Source organism: Ovis aries, chromosome 14 (genome assembly GCF_016772045.2).
Source record: "Ovis aries strain OAR_USU_Benz2616 breed Rambouillet chromosome 14, ARS-UI_Ramb_v3.0, whole genome shotgun sequence".
Lineage (NCBI taxonomy): Eukaryota > Metazoa > Chordata > Mammalia > Artiodactyla > Bovidae > Ovis > Ovis aries.
The window spans coordinates 43,010,517-43,036,538 of NC_056067.1; the positions used below are offsets into that span (position 1 = coordinate 43,010,517).

The window sequence follows — 26,022 nt, forward strand, 5'->3', positions numbered from 1 at the left end:
CCACGGTGGGAAGTAAGACAGAAGTGGGATTTAGACCTGTTCAAGGCTAAAGCCGACTGTCAAGGCAAGGTCAAGTGGGGAGGAAGAAGGGGCTGGAATCAGGAAAGGAGCAAGTATGTGGACAGGTGCTGGCTCATGTTGCAAGTCAGAGCTGACGCTTGGTCAGAGGGTAGCACTCCCAGCTCAAGGAACTGGGCTGGTGGCCAAAGGAGGCCAACTCAAGAAACCGGTCAGGAAGCCAGGTGTGGGGACCAGGTGGTCCGTCCAGAGAGCCCAGCCCATCTCTTCACTTGCATTTCTGGCCCCTAAGGGGCTCTTGTTGAGCTCAGAGATGGACTTCTCTCAGTACACCTGGAATTTCCAGTCAGAGTCTATAGTGATTCAGACCCTATGGATCTAAGTAGGATTTCAGTTTTTCTTTCCAGAGAAGGTGTAGGGAAGAGTCAGTAGGTTTTAATGACATGGGATTTGAATCCAGTCAGAATTGTATTTGAACCCTGGCTCTCTCCTCAGTCAGACCTAAATTTGAATCACAGCTCTTTTCTGCCCAGCTGCATGAGTCTTAGAACCATTTGTAAAGTGAGGGTAAAATCCACTCTGAGGGCATTGTAAGGATTAAATGGCATCACAGGTTTGGCATAGTACCTGCCCCAAAGAATAAATCGTGACTAAATGACACCTCCTGTAACAACCACTTAAAGTAAGATGAGAGTCTCAATAAAACAATCCATTTAGACATTTTTAGCTGTAGTCAGGTCAAGCTTGGTCTAACACTTATAAAATATATCTCAATAATCTAAGCATCACTCCCCAAAATAATGCCCATTTTACATTTCCAGAAGAGAAAAGAGCAGGTGCAAAAATAGTCTTCAGAAGTAGTTTGCTTGATGGCTGTGAGCACGGACTCTGAAGACAGACTTCCTGGGCTCCAGTCCTGGCTCTCCTCAGTAATCGGCTGTGGCCTTAGGCAGGCTGCTTTGCCTCTCTGTGCCTCTGGGCAGTGGGTGTGGCAGTGACTCACCTGCCCATGGAAACCCAGCACTATGTGGGTGCCTCTGTCCTCATCACCACTAAAAAAGTGAAAGTCACTCAGTCATGTCCGACTTTTTAGGACCCCATGGACTATAGTCCATGGAATTCTCTAGGCCAGGATACTGAAGTGGGTAGCCTTTCCCTTCTTTCAGGAGATCTTCCCAACCCAGGAATTGAACCGAGGTCTCCTGCATTGCAGGCAGATTCTTTACCAACTTAGCTATCAGGGAAGCCCAACAAATAGGGTTTCATACAAGGTGCTGGGTGGGTATGTAGCCGGACATTAGTAGACATCACATCCGAGTGGGAATTAGGCTGCTTTTATTTTCTTCCTTTTGCTTACCTGTATTTTCAGATTTTTCTCCCAAGACTATGTATTGGTTTTTTAACTGAAAAGACATAATATTAATGTTATAATATAACATATTAATTAATATTATAACTTGCATTGCCATATGCTAGTTATTCCTTATAGTTGACCAAATATTCATTTGGCATTTTCCATAAGGTCTATGGAAAACCCTAAACAAACTTTGTGGCCAACCCAATACTAACTATATCAATATTAATTTATATTGTTATATATATATACATACATGTATATACTATATTACTAATGTTAACATATTATTTGTATAGTAATTACTAATCTATAATAAATGCGTATTTAAATCTGCCTTCTCCGCCAAATCTTTGGCTCTTTCTTTGTATGGCACCTTTGCTTTAAATCCCTCTCCTATCCCCATCAAGCCTGGGTTGGTGCCTCCCTCTAAGCTCCTCACCCTCCCCTTATTACCTGTCTGCCACAGTCCCCTCCCCTCACCTTAGGGTCGCACCATCTACAGTTCTGACCTTACGGTTTGTCACTGAGGGAGTCTATATGTAGCCAGCCTCCATAGCTGATTTTTAAATTGTTGTTATTTTTTTGATCAATAGGGCTATAATAGTCTCACGGCTCTCTGTGTATAGACGTTTATTTATTTCTTCAGAACAAATTCATAAAAGTGAAATTGCTGGGTTTTAAAAGAATACCAAATTCCAAGAATGTGAAATTTAGTCTCCCTACAGGATTTTAGGGATTTCCAGAAGCTGGTGCAAACATTCTAAGTCAGTTGAAGTACAAAGAATGAGACAATAGGGGAGGGTAGTTACTGGCCAGTGCTGCGTCATAAATGGTTTAAAACCTCAGCACCACCTACACAGCACATAGCCATGCCTGCTTCAGGGTTCAACACCCAGCTTGTGAAGTGCTGGTGGTCATGTAGCAGCAGCTTTTGGCTACAGAAAATGCAGTTGATGCATATGGATTTTCAGCATAACCTCTAAGTGCAGACAGTTCTTAAGAATCAAAGGGGTTGTCTCTGAGACCAATAAAACCATCCCTAGCTGCAAGTCAGAGGGCCTTAGTCCTCCTGAATTAGTGATCTTTATCTCTTGTTTGAATTTCAATCGAGAAGAAGCACTTTTAATTAGTCCCACAATTAGATTACAGGCTGACCTGGTTGTACTGCCTTCCATGCCTTATTTGGATGGTTGCTAAAGAAACTGGGACTTCCCTGGTGTTTCAGATGGTAAAGCGTCTGCCTACAATGTGGGAGACTCAGGTTTGATCCCTGGATTGGGAAGATCCTCTGAAGAAGGAAATGGCAATTTTGTCGCCCCATGGTTCTCCATGACTCTTTCAAAGTTATTTTTATTTTTTATCTATAATTGTTCTCTTGATGGTTTTGAGATCTGTTACTCCATAGAGTATATTCTCTGGTGCCCCTTAGCTTAGGACCTCAGGTACTTTTTCTAGATAATATCGATTGAGGTGCCATGGGCCGCCTAATCTGCACAGGGCGGTGTGCTCTGGGCTGCTGGTCACTGAGTCAACAGAGGTGTGAGGGCTTTACAGGCCATTCTTTCCTCCCTTTTACTGATAGCAGTGACATGTAGTGTTTTATGATCTTGGAGATAAACAACTGAGGTCTTTTGTCTTATTCTAATCTTCTTTGCCTCTGGAACTAATCAAATTACATCATTTTGTAGAATCAGAGAAAGACCTTCGCTACATTGGCAAAATTTTGGATGGCTTTTCCTTGGCTTCTAAACCTTTATCTTCCAAGAAAGTAAGTTTTTTTTTTTTTTTTATTGCTGGTTTAATGTTTAAAATATCTGCTGCTATGTAATCTCAGTTATTATATTAACAACTGAAAAGATAAATAAATTCTGTTAACTGAGGCAACAGCTTGGTGACTATTAATGGTCCAGGGAAACATTCTATGTTGGAAATGTCAGTCAGTAGCCACACTGTGTCCAAAACATCTAACTGCTAATCTTTTTTTTTTTTTTCCTAATATATATATTTATCTATTCAGCTGCTTCGGGTCTTAGTTGTGGCACACGGGATCATTCATTGTGGTGCATGGGCTTTAGTAGTTCTGGTCTGGGCTTAGTTGCTCCATAGCATGTGGGATCTTAGTTCTCCGACCAGGGATCAAACTCCTGTCCCCTGCATTGCAAGGCAGATTCTTAACCACTAGGGATTCTTGGACCACTAGAGAAGTCCCTAACTGCTAATCTTTTAAATCTGAGCTTCAAGTGAGTGGTTATTTCCATTAAGGAAGAATTATATTAGAAGCTGGTAGGAGAATATAATTGATACAACCCTAGGGGAAATGTAACTTATAGAAAGTTTCAAAGAGCCATAGCAGCTCCTGGTCCGACTCCTCCTGGCAGCCATGGAGCACATTAGCTGCTATGGGCAGGGCTCCCTGGGCTCCTTGCTTGTGCCAACTGGAAGGGAGAAAAGCTGGGAGCATGTGGGTCGATCCTAGGGAGAACTCTCCATGCCTTTCCAGACAGTCCTGTCTCTGTGGGCTTTTTCACAGCTTTGGACACATGATTCTTTAACACCTATCAGAGCCCCATGCTCATAGGTTTGAGTGGGTGGTTGGTAGTTCAGGAGGGGTGTCTGACCGTTTGTCTCCTTGGCATCCTTATGTTAGATTGTTCCATAATTTAACGTTTCTTTTGTTTTTGACTCAGTAAACATTTGTTAAGTATCTCTGTGGCTTGGCCTGTAGTTCTCCAGAACGTGGGAAGCCAGGAACAGCGTAGCCTGAGAAATTATATATGGTATTATAGTGGCTTTGATTTGTTTAGTTGTGATAGTTAATGGAACAGTGAGCAGAATATATCAGAACAGTATGGGGCACACAGTAAGCTGCTATCACTTACCAGAAATGTCAAAGGGGAGTGAGTATGAGTTTTTTATATGAATGAAAGGGAGCATTAAAATGGTTGAGAGGGACTTTCCCAGTGGTCCAGTGGTTAAGACTTTGTCTTCTAATTCAGGAGGTATAGGTTCAATCCCTGGTCAAGGAGCTAAGATCCCACATGCCTCATGGCCAAAGGACCAAGACATAAAACAGAAATAATATTGTAACAAATTTAATAGAGACTTTAAGAATGATCCACATTAAAAACAAATCTTTAAAACGAGCGAGAAGTACTTGTTCTACTCAGTGTTCAAGACTAAGTCTTGGCCCCCAAGTAGCTCCTGCTCATTGAGAGCACTAGACAGACAAACCCAGTGTTGTGGGCAGGATGTATAAATGGAGAGAAGGACACTGGTGGTTCCTCACTGGAGAGGGCTTTGGGCACGATCAATTCAGAGCGGGATTGTGTTCACTGAACCTCTCATGGACAGGCAGGTTTTCTAATATGCACCTAAAAACCCAGGCTCTGCATCCAGAGGCGAAACAGAGCAATGATTTAGCAGAGGGAGTGAAATGTTTTGAATGCAGTGAAAGTCAAAGTCGCTCAGTCGTGTCCGACTCTTTGTGACCCCATGGACTATACAGTCCATGGAATTCTCCAGACCAGAATACTGGAGTGGATAGCCTTCCCCTTCTCCAGGGGATCTTCCCAACCCAAGGATCTAACCCAGGTCTCCTGTATTGCAGGCGGATTCTTTACCATCTAAGCCACAAGGGAAGCCCAAGAATACAGAGTGGGTAGCCTGTCCCTTCTCCAGCAGATCTTCTCAACCCAGGAATAGAACCAGGGTCTCCTGCATTGCAGGCAGATTCTTGTACCAACTGAGCCATCAGGGTAGCCCTTGAATGCAGTAGAGGAGAATGAGGAAGAGTCGTGTATATACGCACTTCTTTTCTGCCACGCCCTTCTGGATTTTTGTGTCGTGGTAACAGGAGAATGTTCCTGGCTGATTTGGGAGTCTGTGTTTTTCAGAGAAGGCAGTCAAGCTAAAATGATAAAAATGAGATTTGCTAACAATGATCATAGCACCCTTTCATGACTCTCATCAGACCAGGTGCTTGCCCCAGGCTGCACCTTACAGCCACCTGGGAAATTTGGGAAACTCCAACCACAGCTGACATTTTTTTATGGGACAGAATGCAGGCACCAGTAGTGTTAAACCCCCCAGGTGAGTGCAGTGTGTGGCTGGAGCTGAGAACATTCAGTGATTCACTGATCATAGAGCTCAGAATGCCAGGTAGCTGAAAAATCTAGAAAATGGATTATATAGGACTGCCTTAAGCATGTATTTGTTAGACCAGGAGCAAGGAAGACCATTTAGAGCAGTAATTTAAAAATGTCTAGTGCTTTCTTTTAGCTTATCTGTTCCACCATCAGGAATGCCTAAGTTTCTCAAATGTACTTTAATTTCAGTGAAGTACTGAAATTAAATAAAATTTTTTTGATCAAAGAAAAAAAAAAAAGGCCTGAAACTCCCATTTGAAATGGAAACATAACCAGAAAAAGAATACGAAATTTAAAAATAACCAAGTTAAGCTAAGATATAATACTCTTCAAATACATCTCCAGTACCCTAATAACATTTTTTAATCAGTCATACTATTTGAACATTAAACTAGGAGAGATTACAGGGAAAAAAAAACTTATTTAAAGTAATTTTTTAAAAGCTAAGCCATGAATCATACTTTTCTAAGTTTTCTAATTCACAGTGGACCAGTTCTCCATGTGAACCAGTTGCGTTAACTATAGTTATCATAGTTATCGTTATTCTTCCTATGATATAAAGCATGCACAGTAGCATCTCTGTTAAGAGTGCTCAGGGGTGATATCTAAAATGTCTGACCTTGAGAACAGGGTGGTTCTGATGCCCCTCCACATCCAGGATGGGTATTGCCTGGGCACTTGGGCAGGCTGTTCCTGGGGCTGCCGCCCTGCCTAGGAAAGAGTGGGCTTAACAACGCCCAGAGGTAATGAGCTTTCTTGGTTCAGTAAAACGGGATCACCTTGCTGCCTGTATATTCTGAATTTTGCTTCATTGTATTTTTTTTTAAGGTTTATCCACCACCCGAATTGCCAAGAGACTATCGACCAGTGCATTATTTCAGACCTGTGGTGGCCGCAACCTCAGAGAACTCCCACTTACTTCAGGTATTATCAGAGTCAGCCGGGAAGCCAACAAATGACCCAGGGACACATAGCAGGCACCAGCTGAATGCCTGCAAACGGGGAGAGTTGCTAGGAGAGACGCCTATTCAAGGTACGTGCCACGGAGAAGGTTAAAATCATTATGTTTATAATAACCTGAGCTACCCAAAGCAAAACGGAAAGTCCTTTTTCCACTGAAGCTTTTACGTAATTTTGTATTCCCAGGCTGTGGGAATGAAAATTGCTGATTGTGAATGGCTTACTTACCTGTACACAGCCTCTGCTTAGTACTTGCTGTTTCATCATCCGTTTGAGTTGTGTCGTTAGAATTCGAAGCCCTGTCTCAAGCGCAGCAGTTTTCAGACTTTGGGTAGTTGTCCAGGAATGAGGTGAAGACCAGGGCCATGTGTGTCTTCATTTTTTCTGCACAGCCTGGGAACATATGGTTTCTTTTCCTCAGGGGAGAAGGGTACTGTGGGTCTTTACCTAAAAGCCTGAGAGGAGTGAGTGTGTCTGAGAGGATGAATAGATATGGAGAATCTGTAGGCTGGAGCCCAAAGACGCACTGAGAGATGGACTTGAACTTGGTTTGGGAGCCTCAAATACAGTAGACCAAATGAGAGTTCTTGGTTCCCCACTTCCTTCCCCGAAGTTGCTCTTTCTCCAGCCTTCCCCTTCTCAGTCAGTGGTACCGCCAGTGGCCCCCTGCCTGGCCTAGAACACGGGAACCTTAACTCTCAGCACCTTGCTTCCCCCGCCTCCCCTGCCCTACCCAGGCCCTTAGCAAGTCCTCTCAGTCTGCGTCACCGGGCGTGGGGACACCGTCCACTTCTCTGCATTCCCAGTGCTGCCACCCGGGTCTCCGCGCCCACCTTCTCTCATCTGGATCACTGCAGCAGCCTCCTTAGTTCCTTTCAATAGCCGCCAAACTACACGACCCCCCTCCTCCTCCCCTGAAATCCTCCCCTACTGCTGTCAGGGCCTGTGGACCCCACCCTGCCCGCCTTTCAGGCCGCAGCCTCCTCCACTCTCCCTGAACCCCACTGCGGTCCAGCCTTGTGATCCCCCTCCTGCCCTCTTAACCTGCCACCGTGATGTGCCTCGGGGTCTTCACTTTGCCTCTGCCTCTCTTTTCTCTCCTGTTTTGGCTGTTTATTTATTTTTTTGCTTTGCTGTGGGGCTTGCAGGATCTTAGTTCTCCGACCACAGGTTGAAGCCAGGCCCTCGGCAGTGAAAGTGCAGAGCCCTAACTGCTCGACCACCAGGGAATTCCCAGCTCCTTCTTTTTACTAGAACTTACCTCAGATATTATGTTTTTAGAGAGACTTTCCAGGCTTTCCCTGCCCACTGTTTGTTAATTATCTCTCTCTCTGCCCCTACGACCAGTCCTCTCATCTAGGTCACTCCATTTTTATTTTTTCCCCCCATAGTCCTCCTCTCGTGGCAGTCCTCTGGTGTTGATTCTTGCTTCTTTAGGGCCCGTCTCCCTCACTAGTGAGAGCAGGACCTCGTATGTGTTGTTCTCCCAGCCCCAGGCCCAGCATGGAGTATGCTCAGTGGGCATTTGTGACACTAGTGCCTGACGGGTAACTGTGCTCTGACCCCGGGCTTTTGCTAACAGAGGCCCGGAGACTGCAGTGTCAGGCCCCTCTCTCTAGGAGCACCCACTGGCCTGATAAACATCTAAGTATTGGCCCCCACTTTTGCCAAGTGTAAAATGGAGGTGGTGTTATTTTATTCCTGTCTAGTCCACAGGGACAGTATGAGTACAGATCACACTGCATATAAAATACTCCCCTCCAATTACAGAAATTTGTGATATTGAAAATGTACATGTGCAGAGGAATGTGAATATAGGTGTCTTAACAGCATATTTAATCTCTTGCTCTTTTTGTTTCTTTGTAGGGGCACCCACTTCAGTGTTAGAATTTCTGTCCCAAAAAGATAAAGAGAGACTCAAAGAAGTGAAGCAGGCAACTGACCTTAAAGCCGCTCAGCTCAGGGCCAGGAGCCTGGCCCAGAGTGCCTCAGGCAGCAGACCACAGCCCTCGTCTCCAGATGTCGGACACTGCTCGTGGCATATGGCATTGAGTGGAGGGACGGCCACCACGAGAACCAGCAACTTCAAACCTTTCGCTAAAGATCCAGCAAAGCAAAAACGATATGAAGAATTTTTAGTGAATATGAAACGGGGTCAGAAAGGTGGGTGCTAGGCCGGGGCCTCCCACATGTCACCACGGGGAGTGTTTTTACTGTTCTGACCCGAGGCCCAGATTCAGAACTGAGTATCCTGCTCTGGCAGTTTTACTTTGCCCTGCTGTGAACACTGTAAAGATTCAGGGCCCTGGCTCTTGACCTAAGAAAGCAAGAACAATTAGCCTGTGTTTCTCTGTATCTCGGGTCCCAAAGATAGCTGTTTAAATAGAGAGCGTGCCTTGGCTAATGCTAAATTACAGACCATTTTCTGTTTGCAAATGTTTGACTTCTGTGTGAGGGTTGTACTTCCTGCCAAGAGAACAAGGTCATTTCCCACTCTGCCTTAAGATCCTAACCATGTAGCCCTAAATCATAGTCTAAAGTTTGACTTACAGAGACAGTTGGCTGTTGAACCCTTGCATGGGAAGAAAGTCACTCTGTGATCTATGAAGTAAATATGGCAAGGCTGAGGCACGAGCTTGCTCACATACGCAGAAGTCCTGCGAGAGCTTGTCCTCAAATTAGAGGGGTCGGTTTTTCAAAGCATGTCCTTGTGTACTGTGCCAAGATTTTATATCCCTGATGTTTTCTTCTTGAATTTAAAAAAAAAATGTTAGAGAAAGAAGTGTTTTCTGCTCAAACTTTGGAATACAGTATACGGATGAATTTTCACTGTCTGGTACTAGAAATAAGTTGCTGGCTTTGAAAACTGAATCAAGCATTAGTCTCCCAATATTTTTCTCTGTTACGTGCAGGAGGCAGAATTCAACAAAAGCATCATTTTGAGGGGTTAATAAAACATTGACTGAACAAATTATTTTATTATAAAACTGTTCACCATGGTAGACTATTGGTGCTTCGGATAAAAACATCATTTTGAGGAAGGGAGCACAGTAACCTGCCAAGTACCCCAGTGCCGTGCTCTTCAGAACCAGGCTAACGATTTGTGTTTCCTCTGATGAACTCTACAGTGGTGTGAACAACTTGTTCTCCTATAAGTTCCCCGTGTTTTCCTAGGAGTGAAGCAGTTCCTTGTTCTCCCCCGCAGATGCTCTGGAACGTTGTCTGGATCCCGGTATGACAGAGTGGGAGCGAGGCCGAGAGCGGGACGAGTTTGCCCGGGCAGCCCTGCTCTACGCGTCTTCCCATTCGACGTTGTCCTCCCGCTTCACTCACGCCAAGGAGGAGGACGATTCTGATCAGGTGGAAGTCCCTCGGGACCAAGAGGTCTGTTGCCACTATTCCCTACGTGGTGAAATTTTTTTTAAATTCTTTTGAATTATTTACTTATTTACTTAACTTCTTTATTTGGGGGGCCTCAGATCTTAGTTGTAGCACATGGGCTCTCTAGTTGTGGCTTGTGGGCCTTGTTGCTCCACAGCGTGTGGAATCTTAGTTCCCTAACCAGGGATTAAACCCACGTCCCCGCCATTGCAAGGTGGGCTCTGAACCACTGGACCAGCAGGGAAGCACCTCCTACAATGCTGAATTTTTAAAATGAAAACGCTGTGTAGCCAGATACATTAAATCTTTTGGTGAAAAGCATCAAAATATACATGGCACTATAGAATGAGAGAGAGGTTTGTTCTTTTCACTTCCAGTATACTTTGGCAGATATATAGCATAAGCTGTTTTGAAATTTTTGGGAGCTTGTTTGGAAACTCATAGATGGGGAAGCAGACCAGCTGTGTGGCCACTTGATGAAACAGATGCCCGTCTTTTCCCAGAATGACGTCAGTGACAAGCAGTCGGCTGTGAAGATGAAGATGTTTGGGAAGCTTACCCGAGACGCATTTGAGTGGCACCCTGACAAGCTTCTGTGTAAGAGGTTTAATGTCCCTGACCCTTATCCAGAGTAAGTGTGATAAACCTGCCTTTATGTCAGTACTTACACCCCTGTGTTAAAGCTTACGATCCCCCTACATACTCGTTTAAATTTCTCTTTTCTAGGTGAACTTACTTGTAAGTACTTGGAACTGCGGACTTTGCAGATTTAACTTGTTTTAATTTGTTACTAAAAAAATAAGCAGACCTCCATTTAGCAAACTTTATTCTGTACTGAAGATAGGAAACTCAGATATGTCAAGTTATAAAAACAAAATGCCTGTCTAATTTGTCACCTTTTTAATCCTGCACATAGAGTTTGCATTTAAAATGAAATTTATGTTTTCTGATTTGTTACATGAATTCAACAACTTATCTGATTGTAAACATGGCAAGAAAGCATATCCAGTTGAATCAGATTTTGTCAGAAAATTTAGGCATATTTTTAGCAATGGAACTTTTTTTTCCATGGATATCCCTTGTCAGAGTTAAATTCTGGCTCTTCCTATCATAAGAAAAAACTCCTGACTCCTAAAGTCAGACATTCCAAATTCTAAAATTGCTTTGAGAAGCAAAAACATCTTAAGGGATCTTTTCAGTCAAGTAGAAGGGCTGCTGGTGAAAAACAGGAGATGAGCAGCTTCACAGGAATTTGATTTTATCCTTGCAGTTGTTATTAAAATTATATATATGTTTCCTTTTCAACCCCCAGTTCAACTTTAGTTGGCTTACCGAGAGTGAAACGTGACAAATACTCAGTCTTCAACTTTCTGACGATCCCTGAGACAGCTTCCTCACCTGTGACTCAAGCATCAAGTGAAAAAGTTCCACAGCACCGAGGTTCCGACAGTGAGTAGGGCTTCCCCAGGTCCATGTGCTGACTGTGGTCTCAGCCCCTACCCTGTTGGGAAGACAGAAGTAAAGGGTACAAGCAGTTCAACTACCCATCTAACCCATAGGGTAGAAGCAGTGCAAACCCTTCTGTTAAAAGGATTGTTTATGTGAGTACATCAGGTCAGGCTGACATGGTCCAGGTGTACACCATTTGTGACTGGGCTCTGCTTCAGCATCTGCCACATTCCTACCACCTCGCACAGTGCTTGGACCATAAAGGCTCACTAATGTTCTTGAATGAATTAAAGAACCATAAGTACAGCTTGCCTTTTGCTTGCTAATTCTGACATTAGGTCTCTGTCCTACCTTTCAGAATCAAGAAAACCATCCAGATGGGATACTTCTAAAGAAGAAAAGAAAGAAGATTCCATTAGTGAATTTTTAAGTTTGGCTAGATCAAAAGTTGGTCCAGCTAAACCAGAGCCCAGTCCATCAGTAAACAAAGAGGAAGAGCGTGCGATGGAATCAGTCTCGAATAAGGTACTCAGGGCTTTCAAGCTCTCTTTGCCTGGCTGACTGTGGCTTTTGCCTTTCCCAGTGGTAATGCTTTGCCGTTATTCGATAGCAGTGGTAAGCAAGCTTTTGCTGTGAAAGGCCAGATATTAAATATTTTAGGCTCTGTGGGCCATACAGTACCATAGCTATTTACCTTTGCTGGTGAGTGAAAAAGAAACTAAATGCAATATGGGAAAAAAAAAAAAAAGAGTTCATCTGTGTTCCAGGAAAACTTTACAAAAACAGGCAGTGGGTTGGCTTTGGCCTGTGGGCTCTAGTTTGTCTACGTCTGCTCTGCAGTTCAACAATTTCAGACATAGCCTTAATCATTTGAGGAGACGTTATGAACATCTCTACCTGGAATGACTTTCACTGAATGTCAGACACTGAAACAAAACTCAGTGTATTGTATAGAAAATACTATTTTTTTCAAGTAATAAGTTTCCCTTTTATGGAGACTATAGAGAAAATATTCATTGGGTTTTAAAAAAAGTATTGCTGTGGAAATTCCCGGGCAATCCAGTGGTTAGGACTCCACACCGTCATTGTCAGGGCTCGGGTTCAATCCCTGGTCAGAGAACTAAGATCACATAAGCCGTGAGGTGTGGCCCCCTGCAGAAAAAAAAAAAAAAAAAAGACTGCTTTAATAGTTAAAAGTTGAGCTTAATAAAAAGTTGGTTTTATTTCTAATAGCCTCATTAAAATTATTGTGTTTCTAACATACCTTAAACTTGACTGTTTAAAAAAACGTACAGCTCAGTGAGTTTTGCACATACATAAGTTCATGGAGCCAGCACCATAATCAGGATGCAGAGAGAGGCCATCACCTCAGACTTTCTCTCATGTCGTCTCTTTGTGGCCATACCCTCTCATCACCCTAAACCCGTGTCAACTGTTGCTCTCAACTCTGTCTCCATAGTTTTGTTCCTTGAAGGATGTTATATAAATGGAATCAGGCAATATAAGTAGCCTTTTGAGACTGGCTTCTTTCACTAGTGTCACGCCTTTGAGATTCCTCAGTACTGGGTGTGTACCCTTTTTGTTGCTTAATATTTCATTGAATGGATATACCACAGCTTCCTGGTCCATTCACTCTTTGAGGACATATAGTTGTTTCCAGCTTTTGATTATCATAACTAAAGCTGCTGTGACCATTCATGTGTGGATTTGTGTGTGAACGTAAGTTTACGCTTCTCTAGGGTAAATACCTAATTGTGGGATTGGTGGGAAATATATGCATACAGATGTAACTGTAAGAAATTGCCATACTGTATTCCCAAGTGCTGTTTCCTGTATTTTGAAACTTTTCTTGTTAGGTACATACACACCGAGGATTGTTTTACATAAGGGTATTATGTTTTTATTGGCACTCTGTGAGGCATGCAGGATCAATCCCCAACCAGGGATTGAAACCAGGCCCTTGACAGTGAGCGTGCAGAGTCCTAACCACTGGACTGCCAGGGAATTCCCAGGATTGTTATATTTTCTTGGTGAATTGACCTTTTCATCACGTAATATTACTCTTTATCATTACATTTAAAGTGGGTTTTTAATAAACAGTGTGTCATTGTTATTAGGTCTTTTATTTTTAAATATATTTTGATAATCTGTGTTTTAATCTTTGTATGTTATAACCATTTGCATTTAATGTTATTTGTAGATATAACTGGGTTTTGGTTTGTAATTTTATTATTTGTATTCTGTTCCTACTCTCTCATTCCTATGTTTCTCCTTTACTACTTTCTTTCATATTACTTTAATACTTTTTAGTATTCCATTTTCATTTGTCTAATTTTTTACTCTGTTTTTTCAGTGATCGCCCTAGGAGTTACCATGCACATACTTAACCTTTTCACCATGTATTTAGGATTGAGATTTTATCACTTTGAGTGGAATGCGCAATCCCTTTACCCTTCCTGCTTTATGCTGTCGTCTTATGTGCTACATATTAATATATATATTCTCTAAAAACTTCAGCAGACAATATTTAAATTGTTGCTTTCCATCGTCATACATATTTTAGAGAACTGCTGAGCAGATAATATGTTTGATCTACCTGGATATTACCATTTCTGTTCCTGAAGTTCCGAGTTTCCCCCTTATCATCCTTCCTTACTTCCTTTAGCGTTTCTTTCCGAGCAGTTCCAACAACTAATTCTCTTCATTTTCCTTCATCTGAGAATATCCTGTATTTCATCTTCATTCCCAAAGGATATTTTTGCTGGATGTAGAATTCTGGGTCAACAGTTCTTTTCTTTCAGTTCTTTAAAAATATTCTACCACCTCCTTCTGGCCTCGTGGTTCCTGATGAGAAACCTGCAGCTATTCACATTGTTCTTCCTCTCCTTGTAATGATGCGAATTTTTTCCCCTGATTCATTTTAAGATTTTCACTTTGTCTTTGGTTTTGGCTGTTTGATAACGATGTATCTGGGTGTGAATTTCTTTGAGATTATTTTGTTTAGGGTTTGCTGAGTTTTTTAAAAAAAATTTTTATTTTTGCCTTATTTTACCTTACAATACTGTATTGGTTTTGGCATACATTGACATGAATCCGCCACGGGTGTACATGAGCTCCCAAACATGAACCCCCCTCCCACCTCCCACCCCACATTATCCCTCCGGATCATCCCCATGCACCAGCCCCAAGCATCCTGCATCCTGCATCCTGCATCAAACATAGACTGGTGATTCATTTCTTACATGATAGTATACATGTTTCAGTGCCATTCTCCCAAATCATCCCACCCTCTCCCTCTCCCTCAGACTCCAAAAGTCTGCTCTACACATCTGTGTCTCTTTTGCTGTCTCGCATACAGGGTCATCAGTACCATCTTTCTAAATTCCATGTATATGTGTTAGTATACTGTATTGGTGTTTTTCTTTCTGGCTTACTTAATCTTTTAAGTTTGTGTTAGGACAAATTTGGGGCATTTTCAGCTATTATTTTCTTCAAATATTTTTCTTTTATAAAAATTCTTTTTTGCCACACAGAGTGGCTTATGAGATCTTAGTTTCCTGATTGGTGATGGAACCCAAGTCCTCAGTGGTGAAATTGCAGAATCCTAACCACTGAACCACCAGGGAATTCCCCCAGATACATTTTTCTGCACACATTCTCACGCTTCTCTTGAGACTGTGATGACATTAAATGAACTTGTACTATAGGTCTCTGAGCCTCTGTTCTGTTTTTCAACCTTTTTTTCCCCTGTTTACATCAGATAATTTCTCTTGATTTGTCTTTAAGTTCACTGAGTCTTTTCTCTGCCATTTCCATTCTGCTGTTGAGTCCATCCAGTGAATTTTTAACTTGGGTTATTGTATTTATATCTTTTATTTATTTGCTAAGACTTTTGAAAAATCTTTCCATTTGTTTGTCTTTATTCTTGAAGCATGGTTATCACAGCTACTTTAAAATCTATCTCCTAATTCCAACATTTTTGTCATTTGAGGTTGGCGTCTGTTGATTATCTTTTGCAAGCTGAGATTTTCTTGTTTGTTGGTGAACCAAGTAAGTTTTGTCTCTGGCCATACCACCCTGAATGCACCCGATCCCATCTGATCTTAGAAGCTAAGCAGGGATCTGCTTAGTACTTGGATGGGAAAATGCCTGGGACTAGCAGGTGCTATAGCTATAGGCTTTTTGGGCTGCTTCTCTAGTGGCTCAGATGATGAAGAATCTGCCTGTCATTTAGGAGAGCCGGGTTCATTCCCTGGGTTGGAAAGATCCTCTGAAGAAAGGAATGGCTACCTACTCCAGGATTCTTGCCTGGAGAATTCCATGAACAGAGGAGCCTGGCAGGCTACAGTGCATGGGGTCGTAAAGAGTTAGACGTAACTTAGCGACTAACACTTTCCCTATTCAGGGTTGGATTGCATTCTGGATACTTTGAATGTTAATGTTATGAGATTCTGGGTCTTGTTTAAATTCTAAGGAGAATCTCGATGTTTTGTATTGTTTTGTTTTGCTTAAGTGGACAATGGACCTAATTAGGTTCAGGCTACAAGTTCTAACTCATCTTGGTTGAAATGCTCTTCAAGTTTTCAAAGCCTTTATAGTACTCTTCAGATCTTTCCTGTATGTGCTGTTCCTCATGGCTGGTAGTTAATCCCATAGTTCTGTTATCAAAGGCTATGGTTTGCTGTTCAAAATCAGATCCCTGATCTCAGAGGTGAGGCAGAAAGAAACTCATTAACCCTGGATCACCTTATCCAGCTCCTCCTCTTCCTGATATTGCTGACATGCCCTTTAAGTCCTCCAGTCGGAAAGCTGGGGCTTTTGCTTCCTTGCTCTGCCTTGCACTTCCCGTGACTTTTTCTGTCTGGAGTCAAGTGGTAGGAGGCAGGCCGGGGAACACAGCAGTGACATTCACTCCAGACTGTTGGAGACACAGCTTCCATGGCCAGGAAAAATGGTCCCCCTCCTGCTTAGCCCAGCAGCAGCAGCCATCCCCCATGCCACCGTGGGTTTGGAACCATGCCGGTTGGGGTCTGATGGTATAAAACCCAGGGGTTCTGGCTCTGTGATATGGTCAATGGGTTAGAAAGCCTTCTAGATTTTCTCAGATCATGTTGCGATAGTATTTAGATAATTTTGGCTGAAATGTCTTGGTTCTTGCTTTCTTTAGTTATTAGCTTGTGACCCTAGGAGGGTCTCTTCCCCTTTCTGAGTTACTTAATTTCTTTCCCTGAATCACCACAATTGTGAATGTGCACACTTTCGATGGAAGGTGGGGGTGGGGGTGGTTACGGAGCTTTGTAGATGTAGTTGTTGTGTGTTTGGTGTATGTTTTTATTGTTTAATTTCAGTACAGCTCCTATTATATTCTAGAAAAATGTAAACAAAAAAATCTTCTTCTGTGGCTATCTAAGTGTGGAATGTCTTATATACTCATGTACATTTAATAATGTGCATATTTGCTCAGCTGCTCAATCGTGTTCGACTCTTTGCAACCCCATGGACTATATCCCACCAGGCTCCTCTGTCCATGGCATTTTCCAGGCAAGAATCCTGGAGTGGGTTGCCATTTCCTACCCCAAGGGACATTTAATAATACAGACACTATTAAAGGTCAGGACTGTCTGCAAACACTGTCATTCAGTAATGGTCCATGCATGTGACTTTGGTGTTTGTGGTTTGTCATAAAAATATCAAATACATGACTTTTGCTGGCAGTTGTGGCTATGATTTCCTGTGCTTCGCTGTTAGCCTCTCTCCTGACATTTCTATAACTTTGAAAAGTTTGAAACAATCTTGAAAGTTTAAATACAGTGTAGGTAATTTTTTTTTCTTGAACCACTTGAGTATAAATTGCCAGCCGGATACCCCGTCACATCCACGTTTTCTTTTAAAGAAGGGCATCCTCTTTTTATGTATTTACTTGGCCTCATCAGGCCTTAGTTGCAGCTCACAGGATCTGTGTTTCATCATCACCTGGGATCTTTCATTGCAGTGCACGGACCCTCTCTAGCTGTGGCTCTCAGGCTTAGTTGCCCGGCAGCATGTGGGATCTTAGTTCCCGACCAGGGATTAAATCCTTGTCCCCTGTATTTCAAGGATTCTTAACCACTGGACTACCGGGGAAATCCCAAGAAGGGCGTTCTCTTATACAACCGTGGAACATCCATCACCATCAGCAAGTCAACTTTGAGGCGTTACTATTGCTCAGTGCTCCAGCCCGTTCGAGATCCACTAGCTGTCCCTCATAGCCAAAGAGTGCAGCGCAGCATCACTGTTGCATTGAGCTGCCACGACTCTTTAGCCTCCTTCAGTCTTGGAACAGTTCCTCAGTCTTTCCTTGACTCTCATGATCTCGATACTTTTGAAGATTATGGGTCAGTGGTTTGTAGAACAGTCCTCAGTTTAGGCTCATCTGGCCTTTACTTAGGATTAGATCCACGCCTGCATTTTTGGCAGGAACACTTCAGAAGGGGTGCTGCTGTGGTCCCAGTGTGTCCTGCCAAAATGGCACATGGTGTTGATTTGTCCTGTCCCTGATTCTCACTTTGATTACTCAAGCAAGGTGGTATCTACCAGACCTCTCCACTAGGGAGTTAGTCTTTTCCCTTTTGTAGTTAAGTACATTTATTTATTTATTATTTTACTTTGTTTTAATACAAATTGAAGAGCTCTGAAATATATAAACACCCTGTCCCTCATCAAATTATTTCTATCACGGTGGACCCATGGTTTCCTGTTTTATCCAAAGGGATAATTGAGTATTGTCTTTTTTTTGACCACACTGTGTGGCATGTGGGATCTTAGTTCCCTGATCAGGGATTTAACCCATGCTTCCTGCAGTGGAAGCATGGAGTCTTAACCACTGGACTGCCAGGGAAGTCCCAGCGTATTTTAATGCTCCAGCTGTCCTGGTTTGGTTAGTTGAAGCCCATTCAGTTTGGCTCCTGTGTGCTGTTGGTACATCCCTCTTATGCTGTGAGCGTGTCCTCACTTTCTGGGCACAGTTAGATGCTCTAAGCTCCTCTTTTTATATCTCAACCCCAATTCTAGAGTCAGTCCTTACTCCAAGGTGCCCTGGTTATTTTTAGTGGACAATGATATCCTTAATTTTTTCCTATGGGAAAGGATTTTTACACAGTCACAAACTCCATCTCGTATTGGTTTTCTTCACATATTTATAACTCTGCTTCAGAAGTTGGAGGTGGTGTGGGATATGGGAGGGGCTACTGGGCGAGAGCGAGAGCTCCACCAGGTAGAGTCCAGGCCCAGTCAGGGCGTGTGGCCTGTGTGTGTATGTAGAGCACACGTGCCTCTTTGACAGAGCCTCTTGTCGTTCCTGACCTACGTTCTTCAGTGGTAAAACGGAAGGACTGAAGTGGATTCTGATCTCAGCCACTCTTGTGGCTGCTGTTTACACTTAGCAGTTTAGATCACCCCATGTCTGTGTGATAAGCTGTTGGGATGTGGGAACCATGCCTTCTTCATACCTTTGTCCCTGTTTATAGCATGGAGTATGTACAAAGTCACTAGCCTGACCCCCCATCCTGGGGCTGCTTTTAGGAAGGGTGACCTGTAATTGCAGAGGGGAGCTCCAGGACCACTTTGTCAGTGTGTTCCTTGCACTCTCCCCATTGTGTGGTTGTTCAGTCACTCAGTCATGTCCAACTCTTAGCGACCCCATGGACTGCAACAGGCCCTCACTATCCCTGTCCCTCACTATCTCTTGGAGTTTGCTCAAACTTGTCCATTGAGTCAGTGATGCCATCCAACCATCTCATCCTCTGTCGTCCCCTTCTCCTCCAGCCCTCAATCTTTCCCAGCATCAGGGTCTTTTTCCAATGAATTGGCTCTTCGAATCAGGTGACCAAAGTATTGAAGCTTCAGCCTCAACATCAGTCCTTCCAATGAATATTCAGGGTTGATTTCCTTTAGGATTTACTGGTTTGATCTTGCCATCCAAATGTGGAGGTCCCCAGTTTCCAGCACCTTTTAATGAGTACGCTGTCTCCATTACCTTTCATGTTTGGGCCTCTAAAGGCTCAGATAGACTTTTCATTTTTATTTTTATTGATTTATTTTTGGCTGTGCTGGGTCTTCATTGCTGTCCGGCGCCTTTCTCTAGTGGCAGCAGCAGGGGCTACTACTTGTTGCGGTGCCCAAGCTTCTCACTGGTGGCTTCTCTTGTTGCTCAGGACGGGCTCTAGGGCACGTGGGCTTAGTAGTTGTGGCTCACAGACTTACTGGCTCCTCAGCATGTGGGATCTTCCCAGACCAAGGATCGAACCGGTGTCTGTTGCACTGCAAGGTGGATTCCTAACCACTGGACCACCATAGAAGCCTCAGATAGACTTTTGGAACCGGGACAGAGGTGCTGTGCTAGTCCCTGCTGCTTTTTTCTGGGTCCCTTGCAGTTCTGATTAATGACCTATTTCCATGAGAGGTTTCAGCTGCTTCTACCAGTCAGTGTGGTCTACAGGTATTGATTGAATCAGAAAAATACCACAAAATGATAATTTGTGAGTGATCATTGTTTAGTTAGCAAATGTGTGGATATGGAGGCCCACACACATGAGGATAAGCATAAGTACCTGTGTGTGTGCGTCTGCCGTGTTCTAGAACATGTAGCTCTTTTCATCCTTGCCTCTTCACCTCTGACTCTTATTTCACGGTTAATACAGGTAGTGAACAAAGATGTGGATTCACAGACTGAAGGAGAGGGTAGCCGCCCATCCATGGACTTATTCAAAGCCATCTTTGCCAGCTCCTCTGATGAGAAGTCTTCGTCCTCTGAGGATGAGGAAGGTGACAGTGAGGATGATCAGGAGGGTACCAGGGAAGCTGACTCCAAAAGTTCCCAAGAGACTGACTTGGCTGAAGCATCATCTGTGGCACAAGGTATGTCAAATATTTCAGACTTTGGAATCTGAAAAAGAAAACAGTGGTGTCTCTAGAGAAGCTGCTGCTTCATTTGGTATCAATTGTTAACCAAGATAATTAGAAACTGATGATTAAGTTTTTAAGGTTCGTGTTTTTAAAATTAAAACAAGTTGTATTTGAGTATAGTTAATTTACAGTATTACGTTCCGGGCGTATGACATAGTGATTCACAAGTTTTATGGATGATACTCCGTTTAAAAGTGCTCTGAAATTTTGGCTCTGTCCCCTATGCTGCACATTTCCTTGCAGCTTTTTGGCTGGTGGTGGTGTTGTACCTTGCAACTCACTGGGTCTTAGTTCCCTGACCAAGGACCAAACCCGCACTCTCGGCAGTAAAAGTGCAGAGTTCTAACCAGTGGGCTGCCAGGGAATACCCTGTAGCTCACTTATTTTATACGCAGTAGTTTGTGTCACTGAATCCCCTACCCTTCTCTTGCCCCTCTCTCCTTCTCTCTCCCCACTGGTAAACACTAGACTGTTTTCTGTGTCTATGAGTGTGTTTCTGTTCTGTTATATTCATTTACTCGTTTTATTTTTTATACTCCCATGTAAGTGATAATGTGCTGTGTTTGTCTTTCTCTGAATTATTTCACTATGCATAATACCTTCCAGGTCCATCCATGTTGTTGCAAATGGCAAAATTTCCTTTTTTATGGCTGAATAATACTCCTGTGTACGTGTGTGTGTGTGTGTGTGTGTGTGTGTGTGTGTGTGTGTGTGTGTGTGTGTATGCCATATCTTCTTTATCCATTCATCTGTTGATGGACACCTAGGTAGCTTACATATCTTGGCTATTATGCTGCTGTGAACATTTGGGTGGATATATCTTTTCAAAATAGAGGTTTTTTTTTTTTTTTTTTTTCTGGAAATATACTCAGGAGTGGGATTGCTGGATCCTATGATAGTTCTATTTAGTTTTTGAGGAATCTCTGTCTTACTTTTCACAGCGGCTGTACCAGTGTACACTCCTACCAGCAATGTACAAGAATTCTTTGCTCTGCATCCTCACCAACATTTGTTATTTGTGGTCTTTTTGATGGTAGGCATTCTGACAAGTGTAAGGTGATATCTTGTGTTTTTGTTTTGTTTTGTTTTTCATCGTGTTCTGATTTGCATTCCTCTGCTGATTAGTGATGTTGAACATCTTTTCATGTGCCTGTTGGCCATCTGTATGACTTCTTTGAAAAATGTCTCTTCAGGTCTTGTGCCCATTTTTTAATTAGGTTGTTTACTTTTAAAATTTTTTTGATGTTGAGCTGTATGAGCTGTTTAAATATTTTGGATATTAACCCTTTATCAGTCAAGTCATTTGCAAATATTTGTTCCATTCAGTTGTCTTTTCATTGTGTTGATGGTTTTCTTTGCCATGTAAAAGCTTTTTAGTTTAATTAGGTCTTATTTGTTTATTTTTGCTTTCCTTAGTAGACAGATCCAAAAATATTTATATGATTTATAGAACGGCAGCCTACTCTAGTATTCTTGCCTGAAGAATCCCATGGACAGAGAAGATCCTGGTGGGCTACAGTCCATGGGGTCACAAAGAGTAAGACATGACTGAGTGACTTTCACTCACTCACTCATTCATAATCTTTTGCATTTTTAATTGAGATGGAGCAGAGTTCTTTTTTTTTCCTCCTCTCTGGCATAAATCTATGGAATATCTTTAGAATGGCTATGTTTGATAATATTGATTATCCTATGTGTGCTAGCTGAGAAGAATTAAAAAACAGTAAAATTTTCATTAAAAAAAAACTTCCTTTTTTTCATGTGGTTGATGACAAGATGCCAGGATTAGTGGGAAACATTTGGTCGTAACATGTACAGGGATTCTTCTGCTTTCTTCTCTGTAGGGCAGATTGTGTGCTCTGGCTCACCCGTCAGATGGGCATTGCCTGGCACATAATTAGCACTTGGTAGGTCGTGTCTGTTCTCACTATAATGAGTCTGATGCTTGGTTAGTAGCCTGTTCTACCTGTTCTGTTTACCCCAGCCAGGGGTTCTGGCATAGGAATGGGGACCATCTGCAAGGGTGGTAGACTTTTCAGATGCTTGGGTGGGTGGACAGCATTTCCCATCTCAGTCTTGGAGTGTTCTTCTTGCCCTTGTCAATCTGTGGTGGACTTAGGTATAATTTTTAAGGGCCTTTAACCAAAAAGTTATGTAGAGATATAAGATACTGTTTGTTTGTAGGTGACCACAAATGTCAGCCTATTTATTTCTTCTGTGAAAAAAAGGCAACTTATTTTTTTAATTGCACAATTATATGTTACTTGAAAAGTTTAAAAATTTAGAAATGTAGAAAGCTTAAGTCTCTTGGAATCCCCCTTTCCCAGAGATAACCACCAACACTTCAATACATATTTTTCTAGACTTGCCCCATCTCTCTCTCTTATCTCTGAAAACCAAATCATCTCTTCTTTAAAAATGAGATTATTAATGTGAACATGATAATTTGTTCATATTCAGTTTTTCTGCTCTTTGACGATTTGAGTGATGGGAAGCCTTCCGAGCTGAGACCTAGTCTGACATCCTGTTTATTTCTGTCTTTATTCTCTTGTGATGGCCCTCCCTCAAGGATGTATTTCAGCCTTTTAGGTCTCAGGTAACGTGAGTGTGTACTACAAGCACCGTCGCCACCTCGGTGATACGGCCACTGGGGCACCTGGTTGCAGGTGTCCTTGGGTGACCGACATCCCCGCTCAAATGTCCATGAGGTCAGAGGCCGGGCCTGTGTGTTCGCTCCGTGTCCTCAGCGTTTGTCGTGAGCTGGTTAAGTGGGGTACTGAAGAAAAGCACGTGTTATCTGGTGAAAATAGACAGTTTTAGACTCAAGTACATTGATGTTTGCCATGTGTATGTAATTACTACCCTGATGTTTTTCAGCTAGCGAGCCAGCACCCCAGGAGCCTGCACCATTCTTCCCGATTCAGAAGATGCAGATAGATGAAAGAGAGGCGTTCGGCCCACGGCTGCCCCCAGTCTTCTGCCCCAGTGAGTCGAGAGTGCTTTGCATCATCCGTTTGCATGGACACCAGAGTCTCCCCCTAGGATGGAACAACTCTAATCACATCATTCCACCCACCAACATAATCCAGCACAGGGCCACCCAAATGGATACGTTTCTTCCTCGCTTATCTGTTCTCAGCCACACTTGAAAATCAGTGCTTCCACCTTGTACCTAAATGATAGTAGTTGCTCTTCAGTCTCAGACACCTTCAGTTTTTTTTGAAAAAAACCTTTTTAACAGAAGGGTCTTTAGTATCTTAAATTTTGTCACTTATAGAAATTTTTTTTTTTTAATTAAAAATCTAGGACACAAAGATGGAATAGGAATTGTAGAGAGAAGGATATTCTGAGACTTTTTAAAAATCCTTTGGCTAATGTAGCAAAAAAAATAAATACATAAAACTAATCCTTTCAGCAGTAAATACAGCTCATCCTCCTCCCCCAGTGTCTGTTGACTTCTGTTCGTTGCCAACTTAAATTGACTTCTCACATTAAAATGTTTATACTGGTTTATTATCTCTTTGAAAGCTGGGTTAACACACATCTGATAATAGGGCCCAGATGTATAAATGACATAAAATTCTCTTACCTACTTTATAGTTTCCTGTAGTACCCACTTACATATATTGGTTTGGTTAATTAACCCAGCTTTCAAGGAAATGATAGAAAGCATAGAGGAGTAAAAAGTGTGAGATTTTGAAAAAGTGTGGTAATGTATTTCTCATCTCTATAGTTGTTCAGATCTTTAGTTTAAAATACTTGTGTCAGTACCTGAAAGCTAAGTTACTTATGGCTGTTTCCCAGAACAGCCCTTGATATCCTTATAATAGTTAATAACCTAATTTGGTCTATGAGTTATTTTCCAAAAACTAGCATTAAAAAAAATAGTTTTGGGAGGTCAAATTTGGAAATATCTGACCAAAATATAATACTAGAAAGTTGCAGGTATCTGTTAACCTGGTTTGAAAAATAAACTGTAATTGTGAAATCCTTGGAGCTTTTTTTTAGGTAGATAAAAGTTGCTTTAATGTCTTACAGTGTTTCTACTCTAGGTAGTTTTCTGCTGGCTTGATGACTGGAAGTTCATGAAACAACTCGGTCAGAATTTGAAGATGGAGAATTTGAGCTCATACAACTTGTTTAGTCATTTTTAATGATCACATACACTATGTTCTTTTGATGTTAATTTTTTAGTGTTTCTAGTTATAAGACGAACTCATATGAAATGTGCTTTTGGAAAGGGAGGAGGCTTTCAGAGGGGCTGGCAGTTATGGCTTTGGGGTTCATGTTTATGGTCCCTTCTGATCCTCTCTCTGTCCCTAAGGGGATAGGGATTCTTGTTTTCCCCTTTTTTCAGATGGGAAAACAGATGTGGGGAGGTTTAACAACATGTCAAAGATCACAGAGCTGGTGACAGAGCCAGATGCAGATTCTGATCCGTCTTTGAGTTTACCCAAGGATGTTAAATTACAGAAAGCTTGTAGGCATTCTGGTCTGACTTTATCTTCATCTGGCAGATAAGGCTGTGACCAAACACCAGATGGATCAAACAGGTCTTAGGTTGAGGTTTCTGGCAGTTTCTAAATATAGAGCTACAGTGTGACACACTAATCTGCTTGTTTACCAGTGAGGTAGGGCTGGAGTTCTGCCTTAATGGTAAACATTCTATCTGCGTCATTACTGAATTCAATAATTTAGCCTTTTTTCCCCCATGGTGCCTCTAGTTCATGTCTTTATTACATCTGTGTTTCAGATGCACGTCAAAAACTTGAGGCACCTCTCAAAGAGAAACATAAAAAGAACAAAGAAAAACACAAGACCAAGAAGGAGCATAAACGGAAGAAAGAGAAGGTGAGTAACTTCCGGGTGTGTGGTGTCAGATGCCCCAGCCTCCAGGAGTGACCCAGGAAGCCAGTCAAAGAGGGATGTGGCCACAGGTCTCTCACTGACTTGACTGAATACCAATTCAATGTAACCCCTTGATTTTCAAAAACACTTTGTTTTTCTTTCGGACAGAATATTTTAATTTATTCAGTTGTACTTAAATTTTTTTTAAATTCATGAACATTAAAAAGTAGGAAATAAGGACATTTACTATCTTAGAGTTAGGAATTCCCTGGTGGTCCAGTGGCTAGGACTCAGCACTTTCACTGCAGGGACCTGGGTTCTATCCCAGAGTAATGGTTGAGTATTAAGTAATAAAACAGTTAATTACTAACTTTAATAAAGTAATCGTTTAAATAATTAAATAAGAATATTTAATGAAGCTATTAGTTTGAATATTTCTCAGATACTTTGTCATCACTGCAAATAGAGACTTGGGTCTGTAGCTTGTCGTGTGAAGTGACAGACACTTGAAGAACGCCATTGAGAGCCCTTACCTCGACATCGGGATCTTCTCTTGCATTATGGCGCAGACGTTTAATTCAGTTAAACGTCTCCCACAGTGGCCTGGGCAGTAGGAGAACTGATTAGAAACAGCTCTACTTTTAGCTCCCAGAAAAGAGGATTCTTGAGCATGGAAGATAGGAGAGGTTCTCCTGGGGTGAAAGGAAAGGAACTGGTGCTGACAGGTTTGGAAACCAAACTCCCTTGCTTCTCAACGGCCTATGTGCTGTTCTCCAACTGTCTCCCAGGTTTTCCTTTGTGCTTAACCACTGGACCACCAGGGAAGGCCCTTTGGTTTTGTTTTTGAATGACTCCAGCAACCAAATGCCTCATTAGCCTGTAATCGTGCTGAATAAGGGATGGAAACACCTATTTGTTCTC

At 42.3% G+C, this 26,022-nt stretch overlaps 1 protein-coding gene across 5 annotated transcripts in view; it reads left to right on the forward strand.

Annotated features, from left to right (window-relative positions):
• Positions 1-26,022, forward strand: part of GPATCH1 (G-patch domain containing 1) — a 54,958-nt gene that overhangs the window by 22,863 nt on the left and 6,073 nt on the right. For all 5 annotated transcript variants that reach the window (XR_009596195.1, XR_009596196.1, XR_009596194.1 and 2 more), the window contains 10 exons: positions 3,064-3,143; positions 6,349-6,553; positions 8,347-8,643; positions 9,686-9,864; positions 10,365-10,492; positions 11,174-11,310; positions 11,669-11,835; positions 19,989-20,205; positions 23,131-23,238; positions 25,007-25,104. Coding sequence is in view for 2 of the 5 variants with exons in the window: in XM_027978186.2 (XP_027833987.2) it covers positions 3,064-3,143; positions 6,349-6,553; positions 8,347-8,643; positions 9,686-9,864; positions 10,365-10,492; positions 11,174-11,310; positions 11,669-11,835; positions 19,989-20,205; positions 23,131-23,238; positions 25,007-25,104 (1,616 nt within the window). In the remaining 3 variants the exon portion in view is untranslated. The remainder of the gene's footprint in view (positions 1-3,063; positions 3,144-6,348; positions 6,554-8,346; positions 8,644-9,685; positions 9,865-10,364; positions 10,493-11,173; positions 11,311-11,668; positions 11,836-19,988; positions 20,206-23,130; positions 23,239-25,006; positions 25,105-26,022) is intronic.